Source organism: Vitis vinifera, chromosome 18, assembly GCF_030704535.1.
Source record: "Vitis vinifera cultivar Pinot Noir 40024 chromosome 18, ASM3070453v1".
NCBI classification, from domain to species: domain Eukaryota; kingdom Viridiplantae; phylum Streptophyta; class Magnoliopsida; order Vitales; family Vitaceae; genus Vitis; species Vitis vinifera.
In genome coordinates this window covers 21,228,729-21,241,558 of record NC_081822.1, presented here as the reverse complement: position 1 = coordinate 21,241,558, position 12,830 = coordinate 21,228,729, and the positions used below count along the sequence as shown (strand labels likewise).

The window sequence follows — 12,830 nt, the reverse complement described above, 5'->3', positions numbered from 1 at the left end:
GTAAGTAAGGACATAGTTCTGCATCAATTATGAGAAGATGAAAGCTTGTTGCGAAGACAGATTCTGATTTTGCAAGCTTGGGTAGACCAGACATAGCATTACTGGTACATGCTGATGAACTAGCTGTTGAAGATTCCCAACTCGAAAACTATTGATCTGTCTTGAAACCAGCCTAGGAGTGAGACACCAAGGCTAATCTACTGCAATGAAGCATTGCAATACCTTGGGCTGCAATGGAAATGCAATGAAAGTTGGCTTTCTTGACAAGCTTGATCCTGGGATTGTTGGAGACTTTAACAGCATGCCACCAAGTACACTGTATCAGTTTCTGGCCTCATCTAAAATGGAACATCAGTCACAACTTAGAGCCTACAGATACCAGCAGAATGAAGATGCATCCAGAATAAGGCCATTCATGCATACATGGAGCAATGAAGAATTAAGGCCCGCCACTGGCAGCGCTGGAGTTATCTCATATGGTCTTGTCAAACTGCTATTCTTGGCTTCTGTGTACAGCACCATTGGAAGTTTTCCCACTCCAATATCAGTAAGTTGAAATATTCTCAAGAAATCACCTGACCTCCAGCTTGACCTTGACTGTTGATACTGCTTCCATTGGACCTCTTCCTCTCTTGGATTCATTCATCACTCAGATGGGTACAAATGACTACAGTTCAATTCCTTAACAACTCAAAGATCACAAATGCAAGGGATCATATGGAACTAGATGGCCTACAGAAAAAAGATGGTGAAAGAACAGAGAAGGTGGACTCATTAACAGCTGAAGTCAAAAGGCTAAAGGATCTTTGCTATCACAGGCGCAATCAGAAGAAGAGGCCAAGCAAGCTGCCTCTAGTCTGGGTGGCACAACCCAAATAGATGGCATTGAAGATATGCTTGAAGTGAGTTTGAAAGAGGTTATTTAGGCACAAGCACAACAACATGAATTGTCGTTTAAGCCAAAACCAGTCAGAATGTATAATGGTTACCAGATATGTGGTTTTGGTAAGACAAGCATGAAAGTGGATCCTCTAAATCAAAAGGTACATGTTTGTCCAACATTAGGAAAGATGGTCCTTGACAACCATAGAGCAGTTGCATTTCTGGCTTCCTTTGAGGAATCTAAACTTATGGGTTTGGGAGTGATAGCAGGTCTAGTTCATGGAGACTTTCAAATCGACAATCTTGTATCTCATCCCATTGGGGATAGAGTGATTGGTATTCTTGACTGGGAGTTCATCAGCAGCTTCATTGGCACTGTGTTCGGACCAAAGACGCAATCTAGGAGTATAGCCTTCAGATGATAGCTGTTTAAGTCAGGGCAATCAGTGCAATTACACATTTCAGTATGGCAATGCTAGTAGATAAGCGTAAAAGGGTCGTGGCCTATGCTCTGGCTTATCAGTGGCAGACGGGATCTAGGCAGCAGGCTGCTCCTTCTGGGCTTGAACCAAATGAAAGCAATTGGGATGGGAATCAGTTGGAAAGATAAAAGCAAGCGGGATAACTCCTTCCCCACTAAATCAGCAACGTTTCAAGAGACATCCAATATAGTTTCTACCAGATATTACGCTTAGAGCAAGAAGTGGTTGGGAATGACACATCATCCTTGCAATGTGTTCTTAACTCTGATATTGAAAGAACCCAACTTTTTGCAGAAAAAATCCCAGATCAAAAAGACTAGCTCCACTCATTTTTAAAGAGGTAACTAGGAGGGTTCACTTGGAGAATATCTAGCAAGTAATACTCAAAGCAACTTGGAGAACCCCATGGAAATAATTAATGAAACTAGAAATTTCTGCTTTGAGGTTCCACCGAGCACTGGTCAATATACATGTGTTGAAGTCTACAAGGAAGGCGTGACAGAGTTGAAAGAAGTTGGATGCAACCTTCCTTAGCCAGAGACAATTAGTTATCCTGTGTCAAAAATACTGCTGCCCACATACTGAATTCAGCAATTGCTCCCTGTTGATATTTAGTCCTTTTTCTGGTCTCTTTATTCTAAAGCAAAGATGGCTTTGCAGAATATAGGTGCTGGGAATAGTGATGATGCCTTTTACAGGTATGAGATGCTCAAAATGGTTGCCAAAATAGAGGGTCGGGGAAATGGTATTAATCAGAAGAGTTCAGCGTTTCCTCAATGAGTTCTGGACCTTGCATGTGAGTATCCTGAGCTGAAAACACTAAGAAGTTGTGACTTGTTGCCTGTCGGTTGGATGTCTGTGACATGGAATCCCATAAACTGAATACCCATGAGACAAGCATTAAAGAATTCAGATGCTTGCCTTCTAGCTTACCATTCTCTTTCTACGCCTATGAAATATAGTGGAAATACACAAGCTGCAGTGGAGGTCTATCCCAGTGAGATGGAGGGTGCCACAACCTGGTGATTTAGGTTTTCTTGAAGTTTTGGATATAAAAGATGGAGCTCATAATGAACAAGAGAACACAGAAGTTGAGCTGCAAAAATCCAGAAGTGAATTGTGAGAAAATGGATGAGTCAGTTACAATGTTGAGGACTAGATGGAGAATGAGTAGCAGCACAGGGAATCTGATCTGGAATTGGACCTCACTACTCTACCATAAGCTTTTGTTGATGATAAAGTTGGGATTCTGAGAAACCAGAGTTGAGTTGGAGTGCCTTGGCTGATGAGGTAGTGCCCCAAAACCCAGTGAGCCCTCTAAAATCAATATGGTCAGTTCTTTTCCAGACTACCAGCAATCTGCATAGGTCTCCTCATGCAACCACCAGCGGTGCAGTCTCAGTCCTATCCCCGGGCCTCACTCCTGGATGGCTACCTTAGTGCACACTGTCCTCTCCCAAATGCATTTCTATTGTTTCTTTGTGATCTTACATGTTTTAAATTGGGTTTTCAAAAAATTTTTCATTCAAATAATCTGCGCTTTAAAAATTCATCCTTAGACATTTTTAGGCATTAAAATCCTGATTTTTAATAAACACTTGCAGCCATTCTTTTCCTATCATGAACTTTCCTAATTTTCTTTAATTTTCAACAATTTTCTCGATTTTTAATAAACATGAATAAATTCCATAATTCCAAAAATAATGGAATTCCTGTGATTCCTCTAGCTCAAGTGGGGGCATTAAGGTGGGCGGATGTTGTTTCAGTTGAGCGGGTAGGGACTGATGGGGTTAAATGCTCGCCTACCCGTTCCAAGTTGGGAGATGAGTCTCGACGTCCGGGCGAAGACCTGGGTGACGTGGTTCCTAGAGTGGAGGGCACCACATGAGGCTAGTTTCACATCTCCTCCTGCTCTCGTCGGTGGAAGGATAACTGGCCGGTGCTCCGCAGGGTCCCACAGCACCTCTTCAGCCGCTCACAATCTGACATCCACCTTTATACATTTGCAAAAAAAAAAAATTTTAAAAAATAAAAAAATTATTATGTGGTCTTTATACATGCAAGTAAGGTTAATTTGTGCTAATTTGTATGTTTGTATTATTCATGCCAATATTATGTTGGTACTATTTATTTAAGTTATTTTATGTGTAACTTTATAGCTTTATTTGCATGCAATATTGCCTAAATTATAGTTATAACATATAATTTTAGTTAAAATTATTTAGCACATTAAGATTCATAAAATGTTCACAAATTAATTAAAATAATTATTTAGGGTAAACAATTAAGTTATGAATAATTCACAAACATTTTTGTGGTTGTCTTTTATGTTACTGCATAATTATTCTTAGGTATTAAGTAGAGCCTAAAATATATTTTTAATGTCTAGTGAACCATATAATTTTAAATAATTAAATAATAGCCACAACATCTTTAATTATATATTAAGTGGATAAGGATCACATAATGGACATTAATTGTAATTAATTATATAAATATAACGATTTTACCCCATTGGGATTTCATTATGTTAGTATAATTAATTAGAATAAAATATTAAAATCAGTTTTTCCTAATTTACCCACAGGAGTTAGGAATAATTAATTTAATTATTTATCATAAAGTTTAAAGATAAAAGATATCAAACTATAATCATAATAAATATTAAAATTATGAATTCAGTAAAAATAGTTTGATAAAATCAATCATAAAGATAATGAATCTGATTGAATTAGAGATTTAGCCCACAAACAGTTTTAATAAAATTAGATTCAAATTTTAAGCATGTTTTACATTGGTAAAACATGAATTTATTTAAAACCTCAAATATTAATAAGCTTGTAATCTTTTTGTGCAGTTTTACTTAGCATTTTTGATATTCATTGTGAGGTTCCTAAACTTAGGGGAGATAACTTTAAGTTATGGAAGGAAAGAATTCTTATTCAATTAGGGTGCATGGACATAGACTATGCCATTAGGAAAGATGAACTACCTAAGATCACCGATACCAACACACTTGATCGAATTCTATTGTACGAACGCTAGGAGAAATCTAATCGCCTCAGCGTGATGTATATTAAGACTAAGATTAGTGTTGGTATACATGGTTCAATCGAGCAACACGAGAATGTCTGTGAATTGCTAAAGGCTATTGATGAGCAATTCGTCACTTCGGATAAAGCCTTGGTGAGCACCCTAATTATGAAGTTCACATCCCTAAAGCTCACCGATATAAAAGGTGTACACGAACACATCATGGAAATGAGGGACATAGTGGCTCAACTGAAGAAGCTCGAGGTAGAAATGTTTGAATCCTTCTTGGTGCACTTTATCCTCAACACTCTTCTGCCTTAGTATGGACCTTTGAAAATCTCTTATAACAAACATAAGGATAAGTGGTATATCAATGAATTGATGACCATGTGTGTTCAAGAGGAAGGTTAATGATGGAGCAAGGAGAAAATGTCACGTTGTTAACGCAAAAGAAAGGAAAATCTCAAGCCAATCGGAAAGGGAAACATCAAATTCCTCCCAAAGCTGACATTAAGAAAGACGAAAAGTGTTTCTTCTGTAAAAAGAAAGAACACGTTAATGTTTGAAATTCCAGATATGGCTTGAGAAGAAAGATAACCCTACCTCGTTTGTTTGTTATGAATCTAATATGGTTAACGTAAATACCAACTCATGGTGGATTGATTCTGGATCTACAATCCATATTTCAAATTCCTTGCAGGGTAAGCAAAACCTAAGGAAGTTAGTGAGAAGTGAGCAATTCATCTTATCCGGAAACAAGATGGGCTCACATATTGGAAGGAATAAGGACGTGTTATTTAACTTTAGATGGTTGTTTTGTTTTAGAATTGCAAAGGACCTTTTATGTACCAAGTTTCTCACTAAACTTGATTTCAGTTTCTAGACTTGTACCTTTTAGATATTCCTTTCATTTTTTAGAAACATATTTCGGTTTGACTTATAAATCTGATTGTGTTGGGAATGGTATTTTCTCTGATGGTCTTTATTGCATATTCTTACAAAATGATACCACTTATAATTCATTACATGTCTAAATTGGCATTAAGAAATGTGTTGTAAATGAGGATTCCTCTACATTATGACATTGGAGATTAGGTCATATCTCCATAGATAGAATCAAAAGATTGGTAAATGATGATGAGGTACTTAGTACTCTAGATTTTACTGACTTTGAGACTTGTGTGGACTGCATTAAAGAAAAGCAGACCAACAAGTTAAAGAAAGGTGCTACTAGGAGTTTTGCCATATTAGAGATCATACGTATTGATATATGTAGTCTAGACATGAACTCTCATGGTAAAAAATACTTCATCTCTTTCATAGATGATTATTCATGATACATGTATCTCTACTTGTTTCATAACAAAAATGAATCATTAGATGCTTTTAAGGTTTTCAAGGCAAAAATAGAGAAACAATGCGGTAAACAAATTAAGATTGTGAGATCAGATAGAGATGGAGAATATTATGGTAGATACATGGAAATTGGACAAGCACCTAGGCCATTTTCGAAGTTTCTTCAAGAGCATGGGATTGTTGCCCAATACACCATGCCTGGTTCTCCATACCAAAATTGTGTAGCAGAAAGAAGAAATCGAACTTTATTGGACATGGTGAGGAATATGCTGAGCAACTCAAAACTTCCTAGATTCTTGTGGACTGAAGCACTTAAGACGACAGTGTATATATTAAATAGAGTTCCAACCAAGGTTGTCCTGAAGATGCCATTTGAGTTATGAAAAAGTTGGAAACCAAGTTTGCGACATATGCGCGTTTAAGGATGCTCGTCTGAAGTGACAATTAATAATCCGAAAGAGAAAAAACTGGACCCAAGGACTATAAGTGGGTATTTCATTGGATATACTGAAAGGTTTAAGGGGTATGGATTTTACTATCCAACTCACAACACTAGGATTGTGGAATCAAGAAATGCTAAATTTCTTGAATATGACTTGGTCAGTGGGAGCGATCAATTCGGAAACATAGTTTCTGATATTGATCATACAGAGTCTCAACCTTCCACTTCGAGTGATAAATTGTTTGTTATTCATAACACCCCTCAAGTTCAAATGGGTGTAGAACAAACAATTGCTGAAGTTCAACCAATCATTGAAGATCAACTAGTCATTGAAGTTCCACAAGTTGTTGACAACATTTCAGTAGATCAAGTTGATCAGGAGTTGCATGACACTTCTGAAAAAATTAGACTATGATGTAAATGGATACTTGTGAAAAAGGTCATGAAATGATTTGTTTAATTTTTACTTTTACAACTCAAAATATTTTTCAAATAAGAAAATATTTTTGAAGTCTTACACAATTGAGATAAAATCAGTTTTTTTTTCTATTTATTTATTCCAAATTAAAATAAGCACTTTTTTCTAAATTTAAAATAATCGATATATAATTTATATTTTTACCTCCTATTTTAGTAATAATATCACAAGACTACACTAACATAAAGGAAAAGGAAAAAAAATAAATAACTAAAATATCTTTATAGACTTTTAACAATCCAAGAAATTGACAAATTATATAATAATCCCAGACACAATATTTTACAACCTTACATTATTCTTGTTATTTTAATACAAGAGGAATACTTAGTCAACATTTTTTTTAAACAAAGAGCTGAATAATGCAAACATTCAATGAAATCTTTGGCATGTTAATTCTTTGTAGCTTCAACATGGTGGCATGTCAGATGGCGGAGGCAGCACTTGAGCTTCTGGGTGTTTACCATTTTTCACTATGAACGCAGTGTCCATGCCCCAAGTCTGATGACGTTCTACATGGCAGTGCATGAACCACACTCCTGCAACAGAGAAAATATACCAACATTACACCTAACTTATTGCAATATTAAGAAAAATTATTTCCTTGTATGCGAGTTGGCAGTTTCAAGGGTTTTTTTTTAAAAAAAAAAATTCACATGAGTGCTTGCAACATACCAGGGTTGGATGCCTCGAATCTGATTGCAGCCCAACCTTTCGTAGGAACGGAGATGGTACTCTGAAGGGGAGGATCCACCAGATTGTAGTCCAATGGGTCCTTATCTTTATCGAAATTCCCAAATCCCCATCCAACAACATAGAAACTGTATCCATGGAGATGCATGGGGTGGTGTGTCCCTGCAATCAAGTTTGTCCCTTGAAAAACAATCTCCACCGTGGAGTTATACTCAAGCACCCTTACTTCTGTTCCGTTTTTCGGCGTCTGATACTCTAAGGGAATAATATCAGTGGTAAAATCAAACACCAGTTCTGGAACACTAGGAAATTTATCTCCATATACACCACTAATGTTATAATAGTAAGCTTGCAGTATGTCAATTGTAGGGAATTGGAAGCTTATGTTGTTTATACTTGCGGAGAACCGCGTCCCATTGGGCCCTGCACATGAATTATTGGGGCATAGGTACGAGTTCATACCAACAGTGTAAATCAGTTTAGTGCTCGGGCTCAATGGGACATTGCAAGGATATTCCGCATCTGCTAAGCTTCGGAGGCCGGCCATGACCTGAACCGATGCATTTGTGTCATTGTATGTAGGCAAATAAGGCAAGGAGAGAGGTGAAGATGGAGTGTAGTATCCCCTGTACTGTACAATAGCTGTGGTGGTTGTGTTGTCAAAAAAATTACGAGCTGCCGGGGCAATGGAATAAGTTTTAGCTGCCATGTAATAGTGATCCGGGTGTTGGTTAGCTTCTAGTAAGACATCGTAGGTTTGGCCAGGATATATTGTGATATAATCTCGTGTCAATGGTTTTGTGTAGCTACCATCTGTTCCAACCACTGTCATTTTATGCTTGGCAATGGAGAAGAAGAGAGCCTCGTGCAAGGCAGCATTGATTATGCGAAGTAGATAGGTCTTTCCATGATCCACCGTTAGCTTGAATGTGCCTGCAATTAGAAAGGGAAATTTTTATACTTATGACTAGTGAAAAGAAAAAGAAAATTTTCCATGAGGATCCACCAATTATGAAGTGATTAGGGGTGTAAATTTGGCTCCATAGTTCAAAATTATATTCGGACTAGCCTTTTCTTATGTGTTAAATCATGGCTCTACCATCCTCATAGCTATATTCCTCTTTTTTAGCATTAAGCTTTAAATATGTTGATGTTAATAAGAAAAAGTAATATGGTCAAAATACAAGAAAATGAAATCATGTACAATTTTAAAATGGGAAGTTAAACTTAATTTGTACCTGGTTTTGAGCATGGAAATAGATCACCAGGTTGTCCATTTATCAATAAAGAATCAGAGGCATTGGGGTCAGCTCCAGTTGCAAGCGCTTCATCTCGAACCACATTCGCATCACTCTTCCACCATTGTCCTGCATTTCAACAAATCCAATAATTTTAGACCTTGATTTGTTGGTTAATTCATGATATGTAAATTAACCTTTAAAAGTAACAACACTTATACCTAATATGATGGGAATTTCTGCATTAGGTTTGGGAAAAGGATACTTGGTTCCATTCTTGGGATAGACGATTATAGCTCCATGAACGGTGTTTCGGGTCCAATCACTGTGAGCATGCCACCATAGAGTGCCTTCCTCAAAGGAAAGGATGATCTTTTGGCTAAACTTTGACCCTGGTTGAATTGGGCATTGTGTGATATACTCAGGACCATCTGTCCATGGATATCTAGGCATGCTCACCCCATGCCTGCAAAACAATAACTATACATTAAAACTAGTACTAATTTTTGGACTAACAAAAGATGGCATGCAACAACATATTGTCATAGTAACAAGAGGCATCAACTGTATTTCAATGGAATTGAAGCAAATAACCATAAAGTATTGTTTAAATTTGACTTTATTTGCAAAGCAATATATTGCAACCCCCTCTTAGAAATAAAAGAATGTATGTCATGTAGGCATGCTACCGATTACTATCGTTTTTTTGAGATACGCACAAGACCTACCAATGAATGGTGATGTTTTCTTTTCCTTTGTTATAAACGTCGACAATGATCGTCTCTCCTTTCTTAGCATATATAGTTGGTCCAGGAAATTGTCCATTTACTGTTAAGATGTTCTTGGTGCTACAAAGCCTTGTATATGAAGCTTCCTTCACCTGCAACCAATTAAAAGTTAACCATGCAACCTCATCCCTAAAGACATATTACATGCATGAATAGTTGCATCGATCCATTCATGCAAGTGTATAACCAATTAGAAATTGATAGCCTGCATGAATGACTCAATGACACAGGGTACCCGAGAACCCCATGGGGGTCATACGGTGGAAAATGAGAGTAATACTACTCCCTAAATATTACGATCATAAGGTGGCGTTAAGGCTAAAATCATATATAGTATTTACCACAAAAGTCAGCCGACGGGTTGAAGCTTGGCAATAGATGCCACCACCAAAAAGTAGAAACGCTAAAATTTGCAAGAGGAAAACCTTCATGATCAGCCACATCTTCTTTGGAAGAAAAGCTTCTCTTGTCCTAAACACAACTCCTTCGATTTTCTTACTATTTCTAATAGCACGACTTATCTGCTCTTTGACATGAATAGATGAAAGGTATTTATAGAGGCTGGAGAGAACCAAAACTAGAATTGGTGAAAGCTGAACAGCAACTTTTATGGCTGCTGTCACCTTCTGTGGGCACCCAACAGCCGGTTTCTCCCGAACTTTTGCTGTATTTCTTTAATAGATAATTCATAATATATTCAAGACGATTCTCCCGGGGTTCAACAATTTCTCGCCACGTATCAATATAAGATAAAGTAATTTGAATGTTCTTCCAGGACCAGTTCAATGAGCAGGACCACTATAATTATGAGAATTGACCAAGAAATAAATTTAAAATATATGTAGAATACTTTTGAAACTTTGACCTCGCATAATAATTTATAGATTTAAATTTAACAATAATAATAAATAATTATAGATTTGAAAAAAAAATCAAAATGAAATAATTTGTAAAGATTGGACCTGGAAGTGTTCTTGAGATTTCATGGTTCCTTCTAGGAAGAAGGAATAGCACCAGAATCCATGGTAGTGGTAAAAATCTTCATTAACTCTCCAGCCATGATGTTTGTATTTGGTAGGAAAGGAAAAGTCAGCGCTGCTTTCAGAAACAATCCATATGTTTAGATTTCCAAATTTGTGTGTTAAAAGGTTAGAAACAGGTTTATTTTAATCATATGTTCATTTCTTAAGTACAAATCTATACCCATTCAAATATCTTAATACAAAACCTATTTCTTATGTTGCACGTCCAAAAAATCAAATCAAACCAAATCATGATTGCAAAATGTTCATAAACATTGATGCAATATTATAAATCATAAAAAAAATTATACAAATGCATGTCCATCAAAGATACACTATATGCAAGCATCCTCCCCAATTTACTATCATAATAGTCAACCAGCATCACATCCAAGGCTTATAAGAATCACTCTATCTTGGCGGCATAAAAATTTTGGCCCTCATTTTTATAGAGAAAATAGGAAAAAATTCAAGAGGGGACTTTGTCCTCGAAAGAAGAATTATCTTATTTTTTATTTTCTTATACTATTTATTTTTTTATAATAGTTTTTTAGTAATTTTTAAGCTCTCAAAAACTTCTCCCTATTTTCATTTATTAGGTTGGCTTAGTTCACTTGAGCACTCAAACGCAAACCCAATAAATAATTATTTATTTAATCGGGTCAATCCAGGCATTCAAATTCAACTCCAATAAAATAAATAAATAATTATTTATGGAATTGGTCAATCCAAACATTCAAATCCAACTCCAATAAAATAAATAAATATCTTTGTTCAAATTTTAAAATTAGAAACCATATTTAGATAAACTGTTGCACATGTTAGTATTATTGAATCATTCATTCCTTTTTTTTCTTTTTCTTTTTTAATTTTTATATGGTCTTATTATATGCATTGCAACATTCAATGTACGATTAAAGACAGTGCACAGATAAATTGCATGCACCATCAAATAAATATTGGCTTCCTTTGCATATTATCTTTTTTTTCTCAACAAAAAGCAATTTAATAATAATAATAATAATAATAAATAATTATAGATTTATTATAAATATCATAAATCATAAATCATAAAAAAATTATACAAATGCATGTCCATCAAAGATACATTATATGCTACCATGGGAGTACCAGCCGTTAGTAATGGGCAGTTTTGGGCCAAAATGTGCTCCATGATTAAAAATAAAATAAAATAAAATTGTTATATGCAAGCATCCTCCCTAATTAATTTACTATCATAATAGTCAACCAACATTACATCCCAGGCTTATAAGAATCACTCTATTTTGATGGCATAAAAATTTTGACGAGAAAATAGGAAAAAATTCAAGAGGGGACTTTGTCCTAAAAAGAAGAATTATTTTTACATCAGGTACTTGTATTCAAACATTGAGGATAACGGAAATGACTTCTATGTTATCCCTTCCAATACTTGGGAAGGGAGAGTAATTGGTTGCAACAAAGCCTCCTACACCTGCACGTGAATACATACCCTACCACACATGACTTCCATTTTCTTTTCTTTTTTTTTTTTTGTGGAAGAAACATACCCTTAATTTTGAATACATCTTTTTGTGTAAGAGAGTGGGACCAATATTACTTGTACATCATGGATGGGTAACTGTCACTGTGCCAACAAAAATTGCACATATCAGTCATATGCATGTTAAATTCTAAAAGTGCAGGCATTGAATTTTCATCATGAAAATTAATTTTTTTTAAAAATAAATCCTCTCTTCAAATTTTCTTATTTTCTTCTTGACAATGAAGTTTAAGGTTTTTGTGTTGTGAAAACAAAGTGATTTTTGTACTTATAGTTTTATTCACGATTTGAGATGAAAAAATTATCAATGAAATGACCAATCTGTTTTAGAAGGTAACACGAAATGTTTCATTTTTTTTCTTTCATATATAATAACACAATCACCAGCAAGTCCATGTATTTGTCATGTGACATGAATTTCAATCCCACCACCTTTCATAATTAAAATGCAAAAAAGACCCTCACAAATAATGTAATTGCCTATCCCCACTCTACCTTATCATGGGCCCTTGAACTCGAGAGTTCACCTACTTAGAATTATAACCATCTCTTCTTTCTTTCTTTCTTTCTTTTTAAATTATTATTTTTGTCTCTTTTAAATCTTTATTATGTTAGAATTATTCCTCTTTAATTGAATTTGTTAATTGTAAACTTTGTTATCAAAACACGATGAGGATATAATGACGATAGGCCTACTTACAAGTTTTTCAAAGTTTACATCTTATTTTATAAAATTTAAATTTATTTAATTTATTTTTCAATTATGTTTAAAATTAGTAAGATCGAAAGCTTATTAAATTGGAATTTTTTTCGGCCTATATGTGACCCATTTTGTATAATATATGCTTGCAAAAGTTAAATAAAATCATAATA

At 35.2% G+C, this 12,830-nt stretch overlaps 1 protein-coding gene across 1 annotated transcript; it reads right to left on the bottom strand.

Annotated features, from left to right (window-relative positions):
- Window positions 1-6,946: 6,946 nt before the first annotated feature.
- On the bottom strand, window positions 6,947-9,891 carry LOC100852744 (laccase-15). The gene is made up of 6 exons (XM_010647479.3): window positions 9,734-9,891; window positions 9,333-9,484; window positions 8,826-9,070; window positions 8,605-8,733; window positions 7,349-8,299; window positions 6,947-7,212 (listed from the first exon to the last, which is right to left on the bottom strand). The coding sequence occupies exons 1-6, from the start codon at window positions 9,833-9,835 to the stop codon at window positions 7,082-7,084; spliced, it is 1,710 nt and encodes a 569-aa protein (XP_010645781.1). The 5' UTR covers window positions 9,836-9,891; the 3' UTR covers window positions 6,947-7,081.
- Between the last annotated feature and the right edge of the window lie 2,939 nt (window positions 9,892-12,830).

What these genes read in the sequence shown, in the direction of transcription:
- LOC100852744 (XM_010647479.3), bottom strand. Translation starts at nt 9,835, where the DNA reads ATGTGGCTGATCATGAAGGTTTTCCTCTTGCAAATTTTAGCGTTTCTA. An exon ending in AGAAATTCCCATCATATTAG is followed by an intron (nt 8,734 to 8,825) that starts GTATAAGTGTTG and finishes GTTGAAATGCAG; the next exon opens with GACAATGGTGGAAGAGTGAT. An exon ending in ATTTCCATGCTCAAAACCAG is followed by an intron (nt 8,300 to 8,604) that starts GTACAAATTAAG and finishes TTCTAATTGCAG; the next exon opens with GCACATTCAAGCTAACGGTG.